General features: G+C 48.8%; 1 protein-coding gene across 3 annotated transcripts in view; it reads right to left on the bottom strand.

Annotated features, from left to right (window-relative positions):
• The window catches only part of Prkce (protein kinase C epsilon), a 514,303-nt gene that overhangs the window by 10,565 nt on the left and 477,068 nt on the right, over positions 1-26,670 (bottom strand). For 2 of the 3 annotated variants that reach the window (XM_010615763.3, XM_010615765.3), the window contains 3 exons: positions 24,491-24,629; positions 20,177-20,365; positions 14,809-14,955 (listed from right to left, as the gene is read on the bottom strand). In XM_010615763.3, the coding sequence (XP_010614065.1) occupies positions 14,809-14,955; positions 20,177-20,365; positions 24,491-24,629 (475 nt within the window). Of the gene's footprint in view, positions 1-9,915; positions 9,946-14,808; positions 14,956-20,176; positions 20,366-24,490; positions 24,630-26,670 lie in introns of those variants that run through there. The other variant, XM_033763891.1, reaches the window with a different exon arrangement.

Below are 26,670 nucleotides of genomic sequence, written 5' to 3'. Positions count from 1 at the left end.
AAAAAAAAAAAAAAAAAAAAAAAAAAAAAAGTGATTGTCATGCACGCCTCCACTCTATTAAGATATCTATAAAAACACTGTTCAGGACAGAATTAGCATGGCCTCTGCAAAGTCTCCTATAAGGCTGACATCATGTCCCAGGGTCACTGTGGGGTATGTTTGTTAAGTCCACTGAGAATCCACCAGCCCTAGGCAAGTTTTTCATCTTCATAAGGATGGTATCAGGGATACTTTCAACCACTTCTCTAGAATAAGGATACAAATGCCTACTGCGGTTCTCTACTACTTGAAGTAAAGAAGTTAAATTCCCCCCTAAATGTCAGAATAACTGATTCTTATAAAATTTTCTAGATACTTGCTTTAATAACACTCATCTCACAGTATTCCAAATCCCTATTTCTTCCTATTTGTAAGTACTGAGAGACAATTTGTTCATCTCCTATTATTTGGTTTTATTGCTTTATTCCATCACACCTAAATCACATGAAAGATTCATCAGTAACATGGGCCCTGAACCTCGACCTCAGCTGCACAGAAGAGTCTCACCCGGAAGAGTGAAAGCATGATGCTGGTCCATCTCCAGAGATTCTGTGAAATCACTCTGGGATCTGGCCTGGGCATGGAGCAGGCGTGCTCAGGGCGATACACATTAAATGTATTTAATTCATTTATCTGTCACTGATTTCAGTTTCCTTCTAGTGGTTTTTGCCCTCATCTTTGAGTTTTGAAGATATTTTCCTTTTGGGAGGTAAAAGAACAGCCTTGTTTTTATTTGGTCATTGTTTAACACAATGGTTCTCATGCTGGTAAGGGAACAAACCAAATCCAGCTCTACAGAGCCTTGCCCCAGCCTTTGTGAACTGGAATCTCTAGTGGGTAAGTTCTGGGCCTCAGTAATTTTTTAAAGCTCTGTAAGTAATCCTGATGCATAGTCTAGTTGAGTCTATGCGGATCTCTTTCTTCTTTTGTTCTTATCAGTTTCAGAAGGCCTTTTTGATGTCTAAAAGCCTGTTTAGGAGCCTACAGTTCTAGATTTAGATTTCTTTCAAGTTCATATTCTATATTGGCATTCCTTCCATTTCACTCTTTCCTTCCTTATTGTATATGGGTCTTTACAAAATAAGACATCTGACAGCTTGCTGGGTGATCACACTGCTTTCTTTAAATGTCACCCTCGGAGATGGAGTGCAGCTAAGTGGTTTGGCCTAACATGTTTACAGCCCCAACACATGGATTCCATTCCCGGTTCTCTAATTATTAATCCTTCTGGCCTTGGGCCAATTAACTAATTATTAATTCTTCTGGCTTCTCTCTCTGTCTCCATCTTCTCATCCATTAAATGGGGACGTTAGTAGTCCTCCTTACATATTTGAATTATATGAATTAAATAATACATTCAAGTGGTGAGAACAGAACATAGAGTAAATTACCTTTGCTTCTTCCTTAACATGGATCACTAACGTAGGGTTATGACACAGCACGGTCTTAGGATGATCCTTTAGGGAGAGATTTCTACTTAATCTTTGTTTCACCTGTGCAACCTGTGTGCTTCCCTCTCCCATGTCCATTAAATCTAGAATTAAGCAGGCTTTGCTCAAAGAAAAGAGCCCGATGTGTGGCCACCCAAAAGAATGTTATTTTTTGCCCTGATCTTTCTTTCTTTTCACTGACAGGACATTCATAATATGCAGTTGGTATATCCTGGTGGGCCTCCTTAAAACTTTCTGAAATAAGGTAAGATAAGAAAAACAAAAAGGAAGAATGTAAGAACATGGGTTTTACTTTGAGCACACATCTCCTTTTCTCTGTACTGAGTGGGGGCCGTGTGTCTATGCACTGGGGAGCCTGAGGTCACTGCAGCCATGGAGCTAGGCAAGCTGGGGCATGTGTGCCTCCCCAGCTGACACTGCCTGTCAGGGACACAGACCCAGAAATGCCCCCAGTTGCATTTTTGCATTAAATCTCCTGATTTTCAAATGTTTCCAATTCAGTTTTTTCAAAAGCCATTCTCTGAGCTGAATGGGTCACACAATCCTCCAGTTTGTGAACTTACTTCTACATTTTAGGAGAAAAGAAAATAAAGACCCATTTGCTTTTTAAGGACAAATGATTAGCTTCAAGGCAGTTCTCAGCCAATCCATGGTCTGAAGGGGAGGGCCCCAGTGGCCTCCACAGGTCCTTGCCTGCTCTTCTCTTCAATCTGGTGGTTCCTCTCTAAACTGCTTCCAGGGGAAAGCTACTTCACTCCCAGGGCAGTCTGTATACAGTACTACATTTCTTAAAATGGACCACATTCCTGCAGACTACCAGCCATTTTGAACAAATAAGCCACAGATGAATTCTGCCAGGTCAGCTGTTGGCTAGAATTCAACCAATTTCCTCTCTTCCCCTCCCCGCTTGTTATTGTTTGCCAAACTATAAAAATATATTTTAATGAATTCCACTGGAACAGTTATTTTGGAAAAAGAAAAGATATCAGCCAATTCCATGTCCAGTTATTAGCTAACACTTGTCTCCTCCCCTGCACCCTAAAAAGATTTCAGTGATCAAAGGAGTTCAGTGGGCTCCAACTGTCTGAATCAGTTGGGGGTCTCGAATGTAGGGACGGGCAGATTGCTATGAAACATGCATTCCAACACCTATTCCAGGCAATCCCTGGATGGTCAATCGGGAGGCAGTGTCGTTTTGGGCACCTCCAGAAGGAAAGAAGGACCCAACACATGACTCCCGGCTGCCTCCTGCTCCCAGAGAAGCAGGAAACTTGGTCCCGGTGTGTTGTGGGTCTAGCCTGCTTCTACCTGTATAACCTATAGCACAATCATTTTAAGCAAAAGTAAAGAACCCAAAGCTTCCTTAACCTGGAATTCCCAACCTCGCCCTGCCCCTGTTTCACCCCCACAGTGGGATCCCAACTATGGACACTGGCTTCAGAATTTCATATATTTTTTCATGTGTCATAAAGCATACACAAAAACAGGTTGAGGATGTATTTGGCTCCAGTTTGTTGACCCCTATGCTCGAGGAGAGGCTTCAGGGTTCGACAGACACCGTGCCATACAGTACAGGTAAGTTATGTGTGGGGACACATTTGGTTTTTCCTGGGGAAAAAGTTTACTTACAAATTTTAAGTTAAGAACTTATTAAGTTAAGAACTGATTCAGGGCTGGGGATGCGTTCAGTGGTAAAGTGTTTGCCTCGCATACTTGAGAGCCCTGAGTTCAACTCCTAGCAGCACAAAACAAAATCCTAAAACACCAATTTAAACATTTCCCCTAATAAAAATGTTGACTTTCTCTGTTACAGAACGCCTCTCTAAGGAATCCACATAGAGGAGAAAGCCCTGAGAAGTTTTTCCAGAATGTGAAATGTGTCCTTTTGCTTACAGCCCCTGGATCACAGGGGTCCCTAGCAAGGAGTCTCATAGGTAACTAACTGGCTGGGGAAAGTTCCCCAGATGTAGTCTGAGAATCTAAGGCTCTTTGAAGAGGGGTCTTTTTCTTACCTAGGATGGAACCCATGAGAGACACATGTTAGGTAAGTACTCTACCACTGACCCTGGGCCCTTTAAAAATTGTACTTTGAGACAGGTTCTCATCAAATTGCCTGGGCTAATCTTGAACTTGTGATCCTCTTGCCTTAGGCTCTGGAGTAGCTGGGATTACAGGTGTGTATACCATACCCAGCTCCAGAGAGCTCTTTTAAATGCAGGTAAACCAAACTGTCTTACAGCCAGGGCCATCTTTTTGGTGAATACAGCATTCTGGGTGGTTCTGAAGGCTGGGGCCCACCCCCTCCCAGACCAGCCCTGGTCTACACATAGGCATGCTATGGTTCCCCAACTGACTCCAAAGTCTACTAACAAAAATTCAAAGCATAAATTCAAGCTAAAGGTCATCTGGGGCCCCATGATTACGGATGAGTCCACATAATCCATATATATTGTAAACACTGATACTACCCAGTCTGGAATTCATAAGTGGCCTAGAGGTGTGTCTTAGTGGCCCCTGAGTTTTGGCACCCTAGCAAGGCAGGAACCCTTGATGAGGCAAGGTAGTCCTGTTGCAGTTTCTGTCAGTAGCAGAGCCCAGCCCAACTTGCCCTTGCAAGCTCCCCTCTAGTTGACTGGCCCCTGTACCAGCCCTGAAGCCCAGCAGAGAGAACCTGGTTTTCTCCATGCATTTGAGCCCTCTGCCCTCCAAGAGCAGAAATGAGAACCAGAATGGGTCCATTCCCCTCTTCAGGGCTACAAAGGAGCCCTAAAGCTTGCCATGAGACAAGAGTCTGGTGCAGCTGTGTGGGAAGGGAAATTCTTTTCCTGGGAGCTGAGGTCTCTTCATGCACTTTGACCTCCCTCATCCCTATGCTTCTCTTTCCTGACAATTCTTGAAACTGGGTCTGATGATGTCTCAACTAGTTGACTATCTTCTCCCTTAGATGAGCTCCATGTGGTATGTGCCTTGGATTCCCATCCAGCAACATGCCAGGGACAACCTCAGTTTTATTCTTGCGGAAAAGACCAGTAAAGTTCCTAGCTGGAGACCTGGCCAGGTGCTGGTGCTGCATGAAGTGCCTGGACATCTAACACACACCTCACACCCACACTAAGAGAAGGCCAGTTCCACCACAACCCCATTGTTGGGACAATGGGAACCAGGCTCCAAGGTGTTACACAGCTTGCCCATGCCAGGCGAGGCAGAGTCAGGACTTGAGTTCAGCTTTTCTGACCCGGAGGCTGGGTTCCCTGGCATGTGCCATCCTGCTCCCCACGAGCTGCCAGGAGGTGTCCGTGCAGCTGTCTGCATGCAGGTATGAAGCACTCTGCCTTCCAGTTCAGTGGTTGCTGCCAGCAGAGGTGCTGCATTAAAAATAAATGATTGTGTTCTGGCTCCACATACCTCACAGTTCATGAGGCCACTACCCCCAATAGGCCTTTTGGGGTCATTTCTTAGACATCAGGGGTACAGCAGGGCATAGCCCTTAGAGATGCTATATTATGATCAAAAGCAAGAAATGTATTTTATGTATGAGCTAGTGCACATTAACCCATGCCAGCACCCCAAGAAAATTCAAGGAAAAACTGCTTTTTTATTTTTCCACAAGCTCTACTTTACTACCTATGAAGGGTTCTGTATTCCACCCTCTCCCATCCCACCCTATTCTCTCCTCTCCTGTTCTATCCTCCCCTCACCTAGTCTGCGTTTCATTCATTTTTTTCTTGCATCTGACTCACTAAAGTGATCTGACAAGCTACATTGGGTGAACCCTGAAAAGGGGCAAACAGGCCTCAGGGGGTCCAGAGACCAAATACGATATAGAAAACGCAGTGCGGATATCCAGAAGTAAAGTCAGGAGGAGAAGGCAGCCCTTGCCTGACACGGCTTGCTTGGGACCTGATCTTGCTGAGCAATGGGACATGCAGCGGCAGATCCAGGCTGGGTGCATCGGGAGCCTGAGTCCCCAGCTAGAAGTAGGCAGGCAGACGGTGGCCACCCTGCCCTCACTCTGCTCCTAGCGATGCAGTGCAGCCCCTCTTCACTTAGAATCTGCTTTTCAAGTAGTGTCATTGTTAATAGCCGTTAGGGTCTAGCGATTCCAGGGATATTTTTGGTAGCCAAAGGAGACATTTCCAGGATGGTCGCAGCAAAGGTCATGTTCTTCCACTAGCCAATCTGCCCCCTTGCCTTATTTATGAAAATGTTCTAGATAGAGATCAGTTCTCTTGGCCTGGGATTTATTATTGTGTTGCCTGCTGGCTTTAAAACAGGAATTGCAAACATTCGAAGAGTCAAGATGAGGTCATCCACCTTCTCTCACCATTCAATAGTGATTTCAGGTTTCCTAATGATCTAAGGATCTAATTGCCCCAAATTTCCAGGCATAGAATGGAAATCAGTCTGGGGCCATAAAAGGAGAGAAGAGAGTTTAAAAGATGGATCTGGGAAAAACTCTCTAGACAAATATTGTAGAGCTACAGAATTCATTTATTCACAAATACGGATTAACACCTGCCATGTGTCAGGAACAGTGCCAACTGCTGCCCTAGGGCGATGAGCACACAGGGGTCTAGAAGGCAGTTCTCTCTACTTTAGTATACAGTTGAATTTTCTGGAAAAGTCCCATAGCTCCAAAACACAGTACTGAGTGAATGAAAGGAACCAGACACAAAATAATACTATGCGGCTCCAATTATGTGAAATTCTAGAAAAAACCCTACATCGAATCACCAGTGACCAAAAGCAGATGAGGACTGCTGGGGCTCAGGGGACCAGGGAACTTTGGGGGAGGATAGAGATGCTCTTTGTATTCAGTGTCGGGGCAGATACACCGATACATGTTAGGGACTGAGGGGTGGAGCACAGAGGTACGAGTGGTATGGCCATAAAAACAAAAAACAAAACAGAAAAATTATACATTTTACACATGGCTATATTGTAGCCAATATAAATTTTGTTGCACTAAAATTGATTTTAAAATCCCCTAAGTCCCTGTTCTCATAAAGCATGTTTACTTAGAAGGAGAGGGGCTGGAAAAAACCTTAAGGATTACTTATGTTATTCATTTTATAGAAAGCAGTAGGAGCTCCCATGACTGGCTTGGGCAGCACAGAGAGTACCAGCAAAGCCCAGCACCCAGCGCTCTGCGTTCTTCCTTCTTTAGCTTACAGGGTGGGTACATAATTCTGGAGACCTCTATTTTGGGGTGACTGTATTCGGAATCATTCGGTGGAACACCTACGCACACCAGGTACCTGTGGCCCAAGTCTGGCATGCTTCCCTAGGAAGACTGCAAATCCCACTGCTGCCAAACACAAGCATAGATGCTGGCCAAAGTCCCCAGGTAAGGTCTGATTTATTTTCTAAGTCATCTAGCCCTATAAGGCCCCACTCTCCAGGGCTTATCTTTCTACCCCCTACTGAGGGCAAGTCACCAGCCCAGATATTCTCAACCCTCCTCTACATCCAGCTGGGCTCACACCTGAAATATTCCACTGATTATCCAAACTCTGTGCTCTAGGGAAACAAAAAACAAAAAACAAAACAACACACACACACACACACACACACACACACACACACAAATTCTCTTAAAGTGGATTAGGTCCCAGAAAGGAGTAGCTAGGAAAACGTGGAGAGAAAATAGCCTCTGTTCATGTAGCCAAGCTATCTCACTTTAAAGAGACAGAGGTACAGGTAGAACCTTAACAAACTTTCACAATCCTAATGTGTATGTGTCAAATCCCACAATTCTAGAAAAATACTTGAATGTTAAGTTTAGTCTAAATATAATTCTGCCACTACCCCCTCTCCAACACAAACAAGGGAAGCAAACAGGGCACTGGTCCCTCAAATGCAAAACTGGATTCCCAGAGTTTCTCTCTGCCATGATGGATGGGCACTGGACAAAGTCCCAGCCTTGGAGGTGGATGTGGGCTGGGGACACTGTCAGTGTTGTAAAATGCACCTGTACGCTGCAAAGAGCACAAGCAGGTTTTAGGGCTCTCAGGCTGGAAGATGGAGGCCCCTCTTGGGGAAAGTGTGGGTTCAGTCTCCTTCTACTCTAATGCACCTGAACAGGCCTCCATGTACATGAGCATGGTCCTGTACTCCTGGCCGCAGGACCACTCTTTAGTCCTCTCCGTGAGACTGCAGGAGGGCCCTGCTCCTCCAGCAATGTGGCCCCTCTGGAATGGGACCTTCTGCAAGCCTGAGGGTGAGGAGCGAGTGGCTGGACGAGGCTCCTGGGACCACAGAGGCCCCACTCTCAGCCTGTTTGGTGAGGCCGGCTTCATGACATCTCTTACCCTCTGTCCCCAACCTTGAGAGGCAAGGCTCAAAACTCCTCTCCCCAGTAAGTGTCTGTTAGTGAAGCTATGGAATTTACTCTGTTGCCCGTTCTACCTTGAGTATTTCCTATTACAGAATTTTCTGCCACCCCCTAAACTTCCAAAGGGTGTTGGGAGGGGGTCCTTTCCCTGCTTTTGCCAACCTTCCCCTTCAGGGCTGCAAAAAAAGTGCCAAGTATATCTCAATAAACCCCTGTTGAATACAGGTGGCCTGTGGATGTCTTTCCCTATAACCCTTCCCATTTTTCTCTGTGGATTCAGCCCCCCTAGGAAACCCTCCTGATTTCTCCTGCTTTTCTTTTCTTCTATCACACACAGCCAAGCAGATCCTTCTGGGCTCCCAGGTAGGTCATGTGTGTTACTTCAAGCACCAGCAGGGCAGGGAGGATATTCAATAAACATCATTTTTATGAACCCACGAAGGCATAGGCCAATCTTACAACCACTAAGATCTAAGGAAAACTAAGAGGCATACATACAGAGATGACCAACCAAGCCCAAGGAGGCCTGGTCACAGCTGGCCTCTCCCTGGAGTGGAAGATGGGGCGAGGGAGGGACTAACATGGTGTAGTGGCAGGTCCCCCACCCAGGCCACAGGAACACTCCTGCTATGAAACACTTTTTAGATGACAGAATCTCTTGTGCAGAGTCCAAGATGCCCCAGCATAGCTGTTTAGCTTAGGGGGATGGAGGAACCTACTGTGCTGGTGTAGGATCTCACAGGTGACCAATGCTAGCACGGGGCTGGGCACCAAGCTTCTAGTTCAGCAAAAATACCACCAAGGAGGAAGCCAGGGAGAGTAAAGGTGCCGAGCAATCTGTAGAATAAAAGGAGGCAACTGATACTGCGGGGACCCTGGGACATGGGGAAAAAGGCTGGGGCCGGGCATCTGGAGTGAGCTCGCCTCTTGCTGTGCCTCCTTCCAGATACTCCCCCGGCTCAGCCCAGTGGTCCTGGAGGATTAGAACAAGCAGACTCTCCACAGAATTCTGAGTCATGTTTCTTCTTGGTTTCCACAGGCCTTTCTTCCCTCTTACGGCTGCCACCCAATAGGATATGCTACCTCCTCATCTAGAAGCCTGTCATCGCAGCCCTCTGGAGCAGGAGTGAGGTCTGCACCAGCCTACCCCAGCCTCAGACTCCCGCTGTCTTCTCAGGATCCCAAGTGCTCCGTGTATGTCAGGTACAGTGCTGATCACAGCAAGAATCCAAGGGCCAAACCGGATCCTGCCTGAGTCGGAGTCCAAAGCCCAGCCTCCGAATATCACACCACTGCTATAATCCTGAGTACTGGGATGAGAGGAAGGGGCATGTGTGGGCTTGGGCTTGGGCGGCCAAGGGAGGGAGGGGTTCCACAGTTTCCCAGGCAGGGACAGGGCACAAAGTTTGTTATTCACCCTGTTTATAGCTCCATGAGGGAAGTATTCTCAGCCCATTTCACAGGTAAGGAGGCCAGAGGTCCAGGTAGGAGGTGAATCCTCGGGATCACATGGCTGTCCTGTGAGATCAATCTTACTCCAACCCAGGTCTCCCTGAAGTCAAAGCCAGTCCCCTGTCCTCTGTGCCATGCCACCACCTAAGGCAACTACTAAAATCAGGGTTTTGGACCTTTCCTACCCCAGGCGAGAGCCCTAAGGTGAGGGAGCCTGTGGCCTCTAGTGGGATAAGCGCTCTCACTACGACATGGATGCAGTCCAGGGTGGTGTCCTTGGTGAGTCCTGCTCCTGCTCCTGCAGGATGGAGGATGAGAATGGCATCTAATGGTTTCCTGGCCTCATGCTCTTATGGTCCCTGGGCATCTGGGCTGGCTTCAGGGAAGGGGCTGCCAGCCCAGTGGGCTGCTCCTTGGGCTGCTCAGTAAGTGAGGGTATGAGGGTCACGAGCCCACTTCCCAGGTTTTTTCTCAGCACAGCCTAGTCATGCAGGAGCATGCAGGAGGGGCCTCCCTCAGGGTCCTGCCATGCAGCATGGATGGCTGGATGGAGACGATCATGAGGTTGAAAGGGGCTTCTATGTCACGGGGCCTGTGGGCTCACCTACCTGGAGAGACTCCCCACTCTGGAGGCCTTACCTTAAAGAGGGACATTCACACTGAAGCAAACTTGAAAAGAGAGAACACGTACACAAGAGAAGTTTACTCGGCCAGCATTTCCCTCATTGCTTTTGATGCTCACTGAGGACAGCTTGGATTCCGGGGAGGCAGAGCTCTCCCTCCTGTACTGCTGATCCCCACTCCAGTGCTAAAGTCCTGGAGGCCATAGTCTCAGGGTCTATCCTCTGGGGGGCAAGGAATGGGTATGCAAGAGGGAAGCTGGGAGCGAGCAGAATATCCCCAAGATCAGATGATCCCTTCAACCAAACATACCACTCTGTCCCTATTGTCCCCAGAAAGTAAGCCCACCAACAGCACAAGAGCTAAGTGCGCTACTTTCACTGGTAATGCCACCATCTCCAAAAAAATCCCCAGCAGACACACCAGTGGATTCCATGTGTGGACATTTTTTCTGGTAGCAAAGAGTTTGGCACCACCCTGGCTGGCTTTCCTACTCACATGCCCCCCACTGCTGGGAGATGCCATCAAACATCCCCCTCTGTGCACCCTTGCTCTGAAACCAGCCTCCCCTAGAACACTGATTTGAGTAAATGTTGGCTCCAAGTCTTAGGTTAGGTACTGATGGCACCTCACTTGCACAAAATCAGCTCAGTGTGTGGGTGGGTAGAGGGTGGCCCGGAAGAATTAACTAGGAGCGTGGAGGACACATGAGAGGGAAACCTCCACGAGGAAGCAGAGGTCACTGAGAAGTACCCTGGGTGGGGTTAGGACAAAGGGTGATAACCTGAAGGCAGGAAGCCCAGGGGGAAGTAAGGGGAGAGGTTACACAGGAGGTTTGTGCACGAGGGAAGCAGAACTCTCAGCTTAGCAAACTTCTCAGAAAGGCAAAAGCCTGTAGGGACAGCAGGCAGCTGAGATAACGATGGAACATGGCTAGAGGCCAAATTCTAGCTTCAAACCTGGACAACCTCCCCTATCTTCAAAGGGGCAGGGAAACCGGCCTGAGAACTGTTCTAACACATCCTCAGCTCTGTGGGCATGAGCCACCAGAGAGAGGGCAGGGTCTATGTGCATCTGTGTGGTGGCAGGGCAGGACCAGGGGCTCTAGAAAAACATGCTGCTGTGACCTGGCCTTTCTAAGTCTGAGGCTGGCCAGTATGACCACTCTGGCCTCACCCGAAGCACGAAAGAAGCCCCCTGTTAAAACCAATTCCTTCCTGAATGAAACTGACAGGGTATCCCCCCATCAGGTGACTCAGGCTCTGCACAGCTAGCCGAGCAGCTGGGCAATACCAACTGAGTAGCTTTCTGGGGACAGTAACATCCTGGTGTGAGGTCATAGGGGCATGGCTCAGGAGCTAGCCCCAGGCAGGAGATACCTAGAGCTGCTGCCCAGGCTGCAGCCCTTGACCACATCACCCTGGGGATGCTCAGTCTTCAGATGGGGGGGTGTGTTGTACAACTGCCTTCCTGGATTCTTTAAACACATGCCCAATATCTCCTTGTAACCACCTCCAACTGCAGGGCTAGTGATCTAGTGATGTCTGCTCACACATGTGATCTTTCCCTTCTTGGATTGTCTTTCCTTTGACTTGGAGTCTGTCCCTGAGGCCCGGGATCATAGAACCTCATACTATTTTTGGCTGTTCTTTGCCAGGGATGGGCTCTGAGCTAGCTTACCTTGCTCCCTCTGTCAAAGACCTTTCTTCCCCAGCTCTCCCAGGAAGGTAACAGATGTGGACTCAAGTTCTAGGACACCTTCAGCTCATGGAAAGCCAGGCTTGAGAGAGAGCTCCTGTCCTATGAATAGAAGGATGACTTCTGCAGGGCCCTGCCTTACTCCCCAGTGTCTCCCCAGTGACCTCTTGTGGGTGGCAGTCCATTCTGCCTGCAGTAAGGCTGCACCTGCTTACGGAACACAGAAGTATCTTCACTGGTGCCATACGAGCTGGGCACACACCCAGGGCTCTGAGTTGGTCGGGGGAGGGGAGAAATTGTATAAACCTGGTATGAGTGTTCACACTGGCCCCGCTGGGCTTTGTGAGTCACTGAGTAGCTTAAATCAACTTCACATCTGTTCCTGCCAAACTCCAGCCCACAGGTAATGCAGACTGAGGCCAGCTCCTTGTTTCAAGAAGAGTCTTCCACTTAGGGCCACAGTCAGGACATACTCCTGACAGCTAACTAGCTATGAGCTATCCTTTTCTTTTCTAATTTAGATTTTTCTCTAGAGAGAAAGCTCAGGTCCTGGGGACAGACACATGATAGATATTCAAGGAGACTGAACAAGTTTCTGAGGAGGACCCGTAGCTGAGTGCTCTGTGGGAACCCATGTGTGTCAGCCAAGTGTGACCAGAAACACTCCCGGCACAATGTCTCATGTGCCCTGCTGTCCAATGTCTAATTCTCTCCTCCAGCTGCAATCACACCGGCCTAATAATACCCTCTTCTCAGAGTCCCTCGTACCCCAGTGCGAAGGATAACCTGAGGTCTCGGGGGCAGAGTAGGAATGTGGGAAGACAGTTTCCCTCTACAATGGTGAGCACCATCTTTAGGAACTAGGATGAGAGAAACATTTGGATGAGGTTGGCCCTTTCTCTTTGCCATCTCAGGAAGTCCTAGTGGTTTATGCTCTGGGACCCCTGCCCAGGGAATTACTTCCTCCTGCCAGTTCCCAGGGGTCTCTCAGATGCCTACCCACAGAAGCACCACCACAAGGGGCCAGGAACAGCAGGAAAAAGCTTCCTCGCTGTGTGAGTCAGAGCAAAGCCTCTACACTGGTGGTAGGTGAGGCGTGGGCCTTCTTGGGTTCTCTGTTCACTCTTGGCCTCTCTCCTGAGTCAAGTTCTGCCTTAGCCTGATGCTCACAGTCCACACTCACCTGCTCCTCACAGCCTTCCCCTCATCACCCTCATTGAGGCGGGGCTGGGCAGTGCGACTCCTTGGAGGTCTATGCCCTTCATGAGCACATGTTTTACTCTAAAGACCGGAAGTCCCCATGAGGAACTCCTGGGACTGCTGGGGCCTCAGGAAGGGTTTGGGGACAGAAGTCTCTCTCAGTGCTACTTGAATCTCAGTATGTGCACCTCCAATGGGGTTGAGTAAGAACATCTAAGAGAGGCCTCTGACAGTTAAGGTCCTGTGACCCAGGGAGAGACTTGTCTGTACAAATCCCTACATTAAAATGGCCTTTGGACTTTATGGATAAAGCTCTTCCCTCCTTCCTTTCTCCAAGGGTCTTTCTGCAGATTCCCACACCAGCCACTGCTCCCCCTCACACCCTCACTGCCCCTGCTCCAGATCTCTCCATTCACACCCCACAAGAGGGGCTGCTCCACCATCCCTCTCTGGCTCAGTTGAACCTGGTGCTCCTTGAGCCTGTTTAAAGTGGCTGTGTTGACCTAGAGTCTTGAGGGACGTTCAAGCCATTTTGTAGATGGGTGCTGACATCTGCTTAGCTTGGGATCTCATCCTGAGTTTCAGCTGGTTGGGCCTGAACTCTTTACTTAGGTTTACTTTCCATTTCTCTTAGGGATAATTAACTTAGATTAAATCTAATAAATATTCATCCTCAGATCTGAGCCTTTAATTTTGTCCCCCTCTGCCAGGCCTCTGGTGAGTGACCTCCACCATTTTGTTGGGGGCTCAATTAAGCTTGTCCTTTAGACCGCCTGTGGAGGCTCCCAGCTATCAGGCAGGTGGCACATGCAGAAGCCCTATGGCAGTGGGGAAGAGTCATCCTGAGGAACTTGTACCCCAAACTTTCCTGGTCCACCAAATGCACAGCATGGGCTTGGCACAGGGGCCTGGGGCTGTGGTTAGGTCAGGGCGCAGAGGAGAAAAATGAACCTAGTTCTAGCCCGTCCCGAGCTACGTGCTCCCCCACAAAAGCCATGCAAACCAAAGGAGGACGCACATGAAGATCGATGACAGGATCAGTGCCTACCCAGGCTCAATTGTGCTGTCAGCTGAGGACGACCCTCACGGAACACTTGAGAAACCGCAGCACTCTTGATAATGGCTCCTCAAGTAGAATGGGGTTCTCCTCTGCAGATCCACAGAGCACCTTCTCTGTACTCAGTGGTACGGAGGGGCCTCCTCCACAGAATGTGGGCAACTGAGGCATGACTGGATGATCTTGGGGCTTCCCTGCCTGGGATCCCAGCCTCACAGCTCTGGGCTTCTGCCCAATAACCTCGATCAGCTCCAAGAGCTGGCCAGCTGGCTCTCATTCTCCATCTGGGTGACTGATGGTTTCACTGGGCTACAGAATTAAGAATTAAGACCCCTCCCCACATCCATTTCCTCCCACCCCGAAGCACACTGCCAGGCCTTTCCACTCCAGTGGAGTCTTTGTTTTCTGAGACAAGTTCCTCTCCAACCTCTGAACTCCAAATACCCCTTTTCCACCTGCTGGTAACAGGCACTACACACCTGCATCTGACTGAGAGCAGAAAGGACTCTGAAATGGCCCCAGGAAGTAGCGTCTTTCAGGTGAGACTCCCACATGCTCCCACTGGACAGTTAGGGCCTGGACTTCACACTTCACGCCCGTGCCACATGGTGAGTAGGACCCATATTTAGTTAACATTTTCCTTTAAATGGGCTCCTTTAGGAATAGCCCCATTTATCTATAAGGAAATCTTACATCTCCCCTGACACAGAAGGTTAGCACCATTTGGAATTGTTTGATTCAAAGAAGAAAGTAGATGTCACTCTGGCTACTGCCAGAGGTTGTGTGTTTTCAGTCAACACTTTGGCCTAAGAAACTGGCCATGGGGTGTCTGTGCTGCCTCTGGCTGTTGTCATCTGGGCCATGAAACACGCTTCACTTCCCGGGCACATGCAGTGAGAAGCAAGAGACTGGCCTGACCCACAGGGTGGGCAGACGGGGCTTGGGGCTTGACTTACAATTCTCGGCTTGAAGGGCGGCTTGATCTTCTTCTGCTCCAAGAGCACCCAGTCGATCTCCTTGAAAAAGGGGTGCTGCTTGATGGCGTCCTCACCATTCTGTGCGGCCACACAGCCCAGGCGCTTGTGTGGGTTCTTGGTCATGAACTACGGGATGAGGACATAGCACAGTATCACCCACAGGTGGCAGAAGTCAGCCCAGCAGCCTTGCAGTCACCTCCCAGGCCTGCTGTTGCACCGTGCAGACCCTCACTTCTCAGGGTAACTTTACCTAGGTGCAGTGGTTGCCAGCCACCTTTCTAACCTAACCGTGGCAGAGGTGTTCACTTATTTCTTCCTTATCCAATAAGCTCTATTTCACAAGGTAGGTACTCAAGGCAGGGAGAGGTTAATTAACTGGGCCACAGTCACACAGTTAGCAAGGTCCCAAGTCGAGATCAGGATGTCAAGCTCTTACTAACTCTCGGAGCCCCTTCAGAGTCCCAAGCCGTCACGATCCAACAAACTCATTTACAGTGGGCAAGTCCATTTGGGGCGAGGAAAGACTAGTTATATGTGAGTGGGTAAATAGTCAAACACACTTCCTCCCCACTCCTCTTCTTGGACTTGGACCCTCCTCACTTTTTAATAAAACCACATTGGCATGCTTTATACTTTCTGGTGGTGTCTTGTAACCCCCACACACCCAGGGGAGTTTAGTAAATGAGTCAGTTCTGATGCTAAATGTCACATTGATACCAATATAACTTCAACTAAAATGCGAATAGGTGGGAATTCTTCTGATAGCCATCTGGAATCCAGACGTGTGCGTTGTGCATGCATGTGCATGGGTGCACAAACACAGGCTGTGCACATGTATGCATATATGTGTGTTAGAGACAAAGGGGGCATTTCACAGGGTGAAGGCTGCACTTCTGTATCTAAACAAAGGAATTAGACAGGACAAAAAAGCTCCAAAGGAATAAATCTATAATGGTTGAGTTTGGGGATTCATCACCAAGGGAGCTCTTCAGGTCAGGGACAGCCTCGTGCTATCCCTGGCCCCATGGGCTGGAAAGTGGGTCAGGTGGGCACGGGCTAAATGCTAGGGAGAGGGGGGAAGGGATGGGGCTCTGAGGACTCAAACTAGAATGGGAGCAATTCCTTTCCTTTTCCCAATCTTTCCACCAGCAAGGTCACCCGAGCTCTAACACCTCAAGGGCCCACGCCACGAGGCCTATACTTTTCAGTCTGCCTCACAGCACCTCTGCGGTTGGAACCTCGTCTATCTCGCTGGGCCTTTGCCACTTTAATCCCTCGGGCTGAATGCCCCTCTCCAGGTCCTAGGGTTCCCTAAGATCCACTCAAAATGCTGCCTCCTCTGTGATGCTTCTCCAGATCCTTTTTCCTCTGTTGACACCCTGGAGCCCACGGTTCTTGTCTATATAAAGTATAATTAATCTGAGTATCTCTTTCCTTTGGTGAGCTCTATGGTTTACAACTTAGTCTAATCTGTCTAGCACCTGGCTTAGTGTCTGCCTCTCACTGTGCACTCAGGAAACTATAATGACTGAGTAGGAGGCTCTAGGCTGGGCCAGAGGGCAATGTGCTAAAGAAGCGCAGCAGGATGGCCAATTACTGTTGCATATGTTGTGCACTGTAAAATTCTACAATGTAAACAGACTTCTCTAGAGTTCAGTGCCACCTTCACATAGGCAGCAGCCCTTAGGGGACAGTTCATGTCCAGAGTCATAGAAAATCTGTTCTGGCTCTAGAATCAAGACACAATGTGAGGAAGCAGTGTCCCGAGGCCAAGGGAGGAGAAGACTCCTGCTCACTTCCTCTCTTCCTGCCTCCCTCTCCTGGGGTGGGAAGGGTGGGGTGTATGGGGCAGGGAGGGACGTCTTGGGACACCTCCCCTGAGCTGCCACACCTTCTCACAGACACAAACCAGCTAATAGAGCACACCTCTGACTTCTGACTCTTCTCGGGTCATTTTCTTAATCTCAGCGCTCCTGACATTTGGACCCGATACTTCGCTGTGGGGACCGTCCTGCATACTGGGGGCTATTTGGCAACTTTTTTGGTGTTTACCCTTTTCAGGCTAGTAACAACCCTCCCCCATGCCAAGTTGTGTCAATGAAAGCATCTGCAGACACTGCGGAATGAGTGTGTGTGTGTGTGTGTGTGTGTGTGTGCACGCGTACACACACGGGATAGGGGGCAGTGAAGAACTGCAGCTCTGGGTCCCCAGGGAACACAGGAAGGTGTCTGTCAGGACACAGGCAGTGGCCTGCTCAGCTAGATGCAGCTCCCTGGCTCCTCAGGGGCTCTGGGAATTGGAGCAGGAGAAAGTTCTGTCTCCACCCCTGACAGTCACCCAGGGACAGCCCTCTCGGCAACCTGTGTGGCAGCTGCCCTCTTACCGCAGCTGTAGAGTGGAAGGACAGGCAGACCCAAGGGGCTGTCTGTTGAGATCCCCCATCCAGAAAAAACAAGATACATGTAGAATCTTTTAACATTTGTAAAAAAAATAATAACCAACATCTGTATTGCTCATATACACGTAGAGAAGTTCTGGAAGAATATCTAAAAAAAAAAATCTATAAAACAAAGTTACCCATGGGCTGGAGGGTATAGGAAATGGACAGATAAAGGAAGCAAGGCTAGGATAGAAAGCTTCTGATGTATCCCTTTTTATTGCTTTTCCTCTTTTAAAGAGCACATGAGCTGGGTGTGGTGGCACAGTTTTGTAATGCCAGAGCTAGGGAGGCTGAGGCAAGATGACTGCCCCAAGTTTGAAGCCAGCATGGGCTACGTAGCAAGTTCAGACCCACCCTGAACTACATAGTGAGACTCTGTCTCAAAACAAACAAACAACAGTCAACCATGTGAATGCATCACCTGTTCAAATAAGCAAGAAAATACTGAAGTAAGTAAAGTCTTATGAACTTGGAGAAAAGCCTTCATTGTGAAAAGTTGGGTGACTCAGCCCCCTAAGGCAGATTCCTCCCTGCTGGATGGTGCAGGGCGCCTTTCCCAGCCAAGACTGGGCTTTCCTGGAGGGAAATTAACATGGAGGCGCTGGACAATGTCACTCCATAGTGCCACTTGTGGATACCGAAGGCCTGTCCCCTCTAACCTGCCTAGGGTCATGTCGGTCTCAGCTCTGCACTGCATTCCATGATGAGGAATGGGACACTGTGGAGACAGTAGAGATGCTCTCTGCCCTTCTAGAGCAGGCCGAAGAGTAGGGGAGGTGAAAAAGGTGCTGAAAATTGCCCCCATCGATTAACTGATTTGGGGATATGTTATGGTTTATGTCTAAAATGTTCCCCCAAAGTCTCGTGTGTTCAGAGGTGACGCTTTTGGAAGGTGACTGGCTCACGGGGGCACCAAAATCATAACTGGGTTGACCCACCACTGGGTGCGCAGCTGAATGTGGTGTTGGGAGATGGGGGGTGGTTGGAAGTGAGTCACTGAGGGCCTGTCCTGGAAGGATGTGTTCTTGTCCCAGCTTCCTCCCTGGCTGCCATGTGTTGGGCAGCGGTTCTCTGCCATGTGCTTCTGCCATGGCATTTCTGCCCTGGAAAGGGCAGATGATCTGAACCCGGATGACCATGGACTGAACCCAAGGAAACTGAACCAAAAATAAGCCTCTCCTCCTTTACATAGTGGGTGTTGGGTACTTTGTCCCAGGGACAGGGAAGTGACTAATGCAAGATAAGTAACACAAGAGAAATACAGCAGTCTGTGAGCCTGTAATAGGGAGGTGTCTCTCTGAGACAAGGAAGCTGGCAAAAGTTCTCCAAAGAAGCAACATCGAGGTTAGTACTGGAAGGAGGCCTGAGAAGGATCACACAGAGGGGCAGAGAGCAACCAGGGGCAGGGAAGGCTGCAGAGTCCTTGTGCACGGGTCAGTGTGGCGGCCCAGCCATGGAAAGAGCACTGAGTGGCAGACGGGGCGCACGTGGGACCTCAGACCACACTGAAGATACAAGTGTTTCTCTGATCTCAGTGTACAGTTGTGGCTGAGTTTTAAAAAGGGCACGAGGCAGAGGATGCTCAAAGTGCAGCGATGACGAGAAGGCGCGAGGGGCCCCACAAGAAGATCTTGTGGTTCCCCAAAGGAGATGTGGGGGTGGCTCATGTGGGGTGGTGGTGGCAGGAAGATGGAGAAAGACAATCGGAAGGGAACATTTTAGGAGGGAGGATGGACTCTGCGATTGGCTAAATGTGGAGGGAGAAGATGAGGTCAAGGGGTGTGCCCACATTTTCCCTGTGCAGGGAGAGGGTGGGAGTAGGGGGAGGTGTTGAACGCAGGAGCTTGGGAGCAGATCGGATGTGATGATTATGAGTTCAGTTTTGGGGTGTAGAGAATGTGGGGGTCTCTGGACAGTGTGGTGGTGGTATCTGGCTGAGGCACACACTCCTCAGCTGCAGCGTGGATGGACAGTGGGGCAGAGCAGAGAGTGCCAGGCTACAGAGAGCACAGGTGTGGAAGGCTACAGGGCTGGAGGTGGAGGGTCCAGGGCTCAGTCCCAGGGAAGAGCGAGGCAGTGGTTGGAATCTGTCCATTTAAGGACCCCACAGGCACTAATGAGTGATACCAGCAAAGGAAAAGGAAGGGCAGGGATCAAAGACTGGGACCCAAGGGTGTCCCCTGAGAGGCTTGCATTAGTCCCATAATCCCTTTTTTTGGTACTGGGGATTGAACTCAGGCCCTGTGCAATCCCTGGCCCCTCCCATAATTCTTTTGATGGAACCAGTCCTAATCATTTGCCATACATGAGATTTTACATACGGATCTAGGTTTCAGGCTTCCTTTTGAAAACCAGGACTGTGATGATGTCCCCATTGCTATGGGGTAAAATTGGCTGCACCCAAGGAGTGGACACCCTGAGACAGGTATGGGAGGACCTGAACACTCTGACCACACATCCAGGTCATGTGCCTGGTCATACCTTGGCCTCTGGGGCCCTTTAACTGCATCTGTGAAAAGTGCTCAGAGCTGAGACGCTCTCGCTGGGGCTGTACCTTCCAAGCTTCTTCAAATGCCTTACCAATGCCTGTGCATGCCAGGCTCTCGGTCCCCAGGGGTTCCTCTGTGAAGCAAGCTGAAAACATTCCTGCCCTCAGGAGCTAACTTCTTTGTGCAAGGAAACAGGCAGTAAACATAACAGACAACTTATACAGGATGTCAGAAGAGTACGATGCTGTTAGGAATAAATGAAACAGGGTAAGGGGGCACAAGGAAGGTAGCAAGTTCTGACTTCTCAAGGAATGAGACAGAATAAGGGGTGAGGCAGTAAGGAAGACAGAGGGAGGTGGGAGAGAGTGTGTGTGTGTGTCCCAGGGAACAAAACCCTAGGTAAGGGCAGTGACTCACAGCTTTCAGGATGCTGACAGCTTCCTTGCTCAGCCAGACAGGGTAGAGCACATCGTCATGGAGGATGGATTCAAAGAGGTCGTCCTCATTGTCAGCCTCAAAGGGGGGCTGCCCAGCCATCATCTCGTACATCAGCACCCCCAGGGCCCACCAGTCCACAGAGGGGCCGTACTCCAGCTCCTGTAGGATCTGTTCACAAAACAGGCAACATCAGGGCCCACCAAAGAGTGGCCCCTAGCAACAGCCCTGCCAGGAATGCTGCATCTTCATTTTTAACTCTCCCCAACCCCAGCAGAGTTCTATGCTACTTAAGGGGAGAGGGGCCGAAACCAGCACATTCAGTGAGAAGTAAATGTGGAGACACTTTGTTGGAAGTCAACTATCATCTCTCCAAACTCAAAATTGACAGTCTACCCTCCAGGGGGAACAAATGGATTTTTTTTCTTTGAGTATCAGAAAGGTCCCTGACTTGGATTTAGAGCCACATTTAAAAAAAACAACTGCATATTTTGTCCCTAAAATCGGGGTCAAGGGAGCGAGAAGCAGACAGAGAAACACAGGCCAGTGCAAGTTTAAGTTTCCTATCTCACAGGCAGCCACAGCAAGCTCACTGCCAGAGTGGAAAGGGTGACCACAGCCACAATCTTCCTTCAATGGTGACAATGCTAAATTGACCTGAGCCCTCTGCTCCTGGGAAAAAAATTATAGAGAAGAAGTCTTTCTCCACCCGTTTGTGTACTACCCACCAAGGACCCCAGTGCTCTTGCGTATTCTCAGAAATTGGTCCTTATGAGTCCCATGAGAGTCACGAACCCCTCATTTACCTGTCTTTTAACAGCCCCAGGTCCCTTCCTCTTCTTTGAGGCCAACCTCATGAATGAATGTTCTTCCTTCTCTCATAGCCAAAATCACATTATCTCCTTGATTGTGTGGTGCATTCTGTCTTTGACAGGAGTTATTGGTCTTATTAATGCTCTGCCTCTCTTTTTTTCCTCTGGCCAAATGTACAGAGTCAAAGTCACCTAGGTTAAATGCATGTATGACTATTGCTAAATATCCTTCTAGAGCAATCCTCAAGTGCCTGGGAGTAAACAGAAAGACTTAAGCAGAAGCCTTTAAAAACATGCATAATTTAGAAAACTTCTTTTGGAGTTGAAAAAGAAATGTGAGAAAAACACAGCCAGCTCTATGTTATTAGGGGCTGGAGACATGGGATCCACTGTCCTAAAGAGCCAGAAAGTCTGTTCTGTTAAACCAAAAGCTGGTTCATCCCCCAGTCTCGAAAGATGCAGCACCCATGCTGGCTCACCATGTCTTCTTGGTACCACCAGTTTCTGTCCTTTGAGGACATGGCCATATCTTGTCTCCCTTCAGAAAGCTCTCCCAGATTTCCCCAGCTCTTTCTCCTGTCCTCTGACATCCTAAAACCCTGCCTGGTCCAAAGGTTTGCAGGCACATCATACATATTACTGAATTTTAGTTATTTTTTCATCCCCACCTGTCTCCCTAGAGCATCACTTAAGGACCAAAGAGTAAGGGCTCTAGTATTCTTCTAAGCCCATCATCATGCCTAACCCGTCCTGACTCTGGAGACAGCCAGCCTCCAGCCATTTTGTATCCCCACTGTGTGTATCTTACTGGGTGTCCTCAATAGCTCTGGGGGCTCAGGGGGCTCTAGGTGTTAAGGGGCCACCCTCAGGAAGGTAGGACACATGGGGTCTGTGACTCTGTGGCATGATGAGAGGACCTCCAGGTGGTCTGTGTTTCCTCAGACTGGATGGTGCTACAGAAACCACAGAATGGTCCCACTGACCCTTCTCTGGTCCTCCGGAGCCCGACTGCTTCAGTTTAACAGCTTGGAGAATGAGGAGGGGGTGCCAGAGAGTTCAGCCAAGGGTACAGGTGGGGAGAGAGCCCTTAGGTAGAGCTGGTACTTCAGAAGGTGGCTCTGGTTTCAGGGTCAGCCTCTCCTATTTGAACATGTGGCATTCCCATGTGCAATCCCATTAGATTCTCAATGCTGCTTGCCCAGATGGGTAAGGCAGACACTGCAGTTCCCATCGGAGAGATGATGAACCTGAAGCTCAACAATGTCTCATGACCTCATCAAGAGCACTTGGGGGCATTCTGGTCAAGTTTGGCCTTGCTCAAATCGTCCTTCTCAGGACTGCTCCTCTCGCCCTACCCAACCCTGAGGACAAAGCCAGTGTTCACTATGGACCGGGCACTGTGCTAAGCATGTTAGAGGTCACATTTCATGTCATTTTCCTACTAGCCCTTGATAATGGCAGCAGGACCTTGCTGTATCAGCTGTCACTTGCCTGTCACCAGACCAGGGATGGCTTGGCATTTATGGTATCCTGCCAGTTCTGCACACTGGCATGAAGGGTACAGCAGGAAGGAAGAGTGACTGGGTCTCCCCTATAAACAGCCCTCAGGGCCTCCTCGCTGGGAAGCTAGTGGGTGTGTCGTTCATTGTTAAAATGAATGTTTATCTGGGGCAGGGTCTGTAACTACTGTCCCAGGCTATTAAACCTCTGACTGTAGCATCAACTGGCAGAGGGACAGGAAGGGGGCATTCTCATGCACAGAAAGAAAAGAGGAAGATGAGAAAAGTGAGACCGAATGGAGTGTCCTCACTTTCATTTATTTCTCCTCGAAGACTGAATTTCTAGTGCTCCTGCCAAAGGAACAAGCCACCAAGGAAAAAGCTACTTTTCAGATGCCTTAGAAAGTAAAAGCTCTAAACAGAATTTACCTATTACAATTCACCATCTCTACTCCCAAGCGCTGTTCAGGGGCCCATTGTGTTGCTTGGTCTGTGAAGACTCTCAATTGTCTGTTCCTTGCTTTCTGCCCTCCTATCTGCACTTTTGTGGCTTACCTTGTTCCTGGGACAGATCTGATGAGGTCCCTCTTCCAGGGAGGTTTTAGTAGGCCAGAGATCCTATAAGATCAAGGCCTCATTCCTGGGTCCTTTATTCTAATCTCACTCATTACTATAAGCACCAAGAAACCCTATTTATTCTATACTATGTAACTTTCCTGAAGGCCAACGTGTTTTCATCCCTTGATTTGGCTTATGTTAAAATGTCACAAGTTCTCATTCATTTGTCTGTCTGTCTTCTATCTATCTATCTATCTATCTATCTATCTATCTATCTATCTATCTATCATCTATCCATCCATTCAACAAGCTATTACTAAAAGCCTGATCTGTGATCTGGATCCTGGGAGTGCCCAGATTAGAAATGAGACTAAGTCTCGGAAATATTCAGAGCCCTGAAATACTGAATCTCCTTCCCTACCAAGACCCTGATTCTCTGCTGTTTTCAGGAATCCTATCTTTGCCCTCCTTAGGTGAAAGGAAATCTTTATTCTTTATAACCAATTCATCTTCAAGATGTTTCAAGAAGCCTTCCCTGATCCCTGAAGTACCATGTTGTTTTATTATATTATGCTTAATTACTTGTTCACTTATCTGTCACTTTCCCTAGACCAAATGTCTCTGCTTTGTGTCTAGCAGGTGCTCAAACAATGCCCTCCTACAGGAAGTGAAGTCTGAATGTGCTAAAACCTTTCCACCATGGACAGTGCATAATGGGACTGGCACTTCCTTCCAATCTTGCATCCATGAAGATCATTTTGATTAAATTGCTATGAAGGACCATGGCTGAAGTCTGAGTCACCCACAGCAGGTATCTCCTGGTTTAGGCAAGAATGACCTGGAGCGTCTCAAGGTAAACACTTCATGACGAGCAAACTATCCCGACAGCTTTCACACAAGGTAACTCAGTGAGGATAAATATGAACATCTCTGGTCCCTGTTTATAACTCCCTCTTCTTGTTCCACCCTGATGCCCACTATGTAGAATTGCCTCCACATTCCAAATGGCAAACAATTCCTGGTTTCACGCTAAGCAAATTTCAGCTAGTAAAGCTAATGGTTGCCATTTTCAATGGTGTTTCTTTATTTTGATAATAAAGAAATTAAAACAAAGATACAAGCCAACATATTTCTCCAAGTCCTTGTTGTATTGGTGGTTCTGGCCTAGGAAGGGAGTGATGTTCAGTGAGAATTTGTGCAGATGTGGGAGATACTTGTATTCTTGTTTTACTGTCCTTACCCCATCACCACTACATCCTTATGAAGAAACCAGCAAACCTTTTAACTCCCTGTTTCTCCATCATAGAATTCATCCTGATTTTCCAGAGCATTCTCCAAGCACCACTAGATGACCCTAGTGCACAGGCTTAGACCCTTGCCTCAGCCTTGGCACCAGGAGGAGGTGGCCCTTTGCACATGGTTCTTACCTCAGGAGCTATGTAGTCAGGAGTCCCGCAGAACGTGGTGGTCGTCACCCCATTTAGAATCCCTTCCTTGCACATCCCAAAGTCCGCCAGCTTGCAGTGGCCTTCTGCATCTAGAAGGATATTGTCCAGTTTCAAATCCCTGTAAGATAGGCGCAGACCACATGGTTACTGCCTCGCTCACCCTGACAGGATCTTCACGAGTTAGAGAGAGGTGTACATGCTCAAGACAATCTCTAGAAGAGAAACCTCTGCAGGAAGCTTGATGTACTTGACCCAACCCAACCTCAGCCTAAGGTAAGGGCTCTCTCCCACACGGGTCAATCCCCAGTGGGACCTTCATTTTCCTCAGCAAGAGGGAGACGCTCCCACCGCTCCAGGATATGTCAAGACTCCAACAGTTTAGAGTCTAAAGTCAGTTATTTAGACCCTGCTGTAAGAGAAAGCAGCAGCTTATCCTTCCTCCTTTTTTCATTAACTAGATGAAGTCACCATGTTGACACATATTATTATCAGGGAAGCAGATAATACAACCTAAGAATCAGGTGCTTCTTTGCAGGGCATGGGCCATAGGACCTGCTGGGCTTCAGAAGGGGAGCCCATGGAGAGCTGGTGCAGACAGTGAGGGCTTCTCAAGAAAAGCTTATGTGGGGACTAATCTTTGGATAGACTATGAAGAGGAAATTCGAGGGAGAAGAGGTAGAAGCAAAAGGTGGTGTGCAGAACAGAGAACTGGGGCTGGAGAACAGAACAGCCAGGCAAGACAGGTAGGTTGGGATCAACCTCAAAGAGCCTCTGATGATAGGAAGGAGTTTGAAATCTGTGCCAAAAGCAATGTGAGCCCCGCCCACAGGAGCACGATGTATGTGAACATCAGTCTTTGGGGGCAGAAGCCTGAGAGGAGCCTTCCTGCTGCAGGAAGAAAGGTCCTCCAGGGCCCTTTGGTTCTGTGCAGGAGGTGAGGGCTATGGGGCATGCTGCTCCAACCAATGTGGCTCCCATGTGGCTTGTTTTACACTTTGGGTTCTATATAAAGTCTCATGCAAAATCCGAAGTTTCAGTGAAGAATTTCCTTACCACCCAAGCCTGGGCCTTAAGAAGAATCCAGACTGTCCGGAAGGAGAGGCCCTTCCTGGGCCACCTTCAGCAGCCACTCTGGGGTGGGGTGGACCTTGCTGGGGAGAAGGAATGCCCATTCTTTTACATGCAGAGGTTGGGAAGGGCCATGGTCATAAGCTTGCTGGCATCTGGCCTTGAACTCCAGCCACTGCCAGGGACCCGGGTCTGAGTGCAGAGGCGGGGCAGGAAGCACCTTAGGACCTGCCTGCTTCCATCCATGGCCTTGTTTCTGCTTACAGCTGTACGCCTTGAGAAAAAAGTGAGCACAGCAAATGTACTGCTCTAAGAAAATACTTGTAAACTGAAAAAAGAATACTGAGCCCAACCAAGTCCAGGGCCAGCTTCTCCAACCCCTCTCTGGCTCTGTGTGTGGCCAAGGCTTGGCTCTGGCTAGAGATGGGACAGCAGGGATCAATGCCCAGCTGGGGTTTTGCCACTAGCCATGGCATGGCTCTGGTCACCTTTCTGTGCTGTTCCTTGATCTGTGAAACTGGGATAACATACTGCTTGTAGGCTTGCTTGAAGGACTAAAGGGCTCAAGTATGTGAAGCTGAAGGTCACTGACATCGCTCCACTCGCTTCCTTCATGAGGAATCTGAGTTGTGAGGAAGCTGTTTGCCTACTTGCAAATGTTCCCTCAATGGGAGGCTGACCGTTGGGCCTGGCTGAGACACATGCTCCTTTGTGCCCTGGAATCCAGAATTGCCTTTCCAAGGTTTACACAGCATGCATGGCAATCAGAGTAACAACAGTAACTGCAGAAGTAACAAGAGCAATGCTTCTTTATGTGGAAAGCACCCTGTGACTTAAAATCATTTGTCCTGAATACCACAGTCAGTTAGGAAGGGCACACACTCGGCTGTCATGCTAACCCTGAGGAAGTAAGTAAATGGAAGCAGGAAGAAGGTAAGTGATTTTGTGTCTGTGTGTGTGTGTGTGTGTGTGTGTGTGGTTTTTTGAGGCAGGGTCTCATTGTGTAGTTGAGACTGACCTGGAACTCACTATGTAGCCCAGGCTGGTCTCGAACTCACAGCGATCCTCCTGCCTCAGCCTCCCAAGTGCTG

Source organism: Fukomys damarensis, unplaced genomic scaffold (assembly GCF_012274545.1).
Source record: "Fukomys damarensis isolate Sample0158 unplaced genomic scaffold, DMR_v1.0_HiC HiC_scaffold_2, whole genome shotgun sequence".
NCBI classification, from domain to species: Eukaryota; Metazoa; Chordata; class Mammalia; order Rodentia; family Bathyergidae; genus Fukomys; species Fukomys damarensis.
The sequence above is the reverse complement of the archived record's forward strand: the minus strand, read 5'-3'. Positions and strand labels throughout refer to the sequence as shown.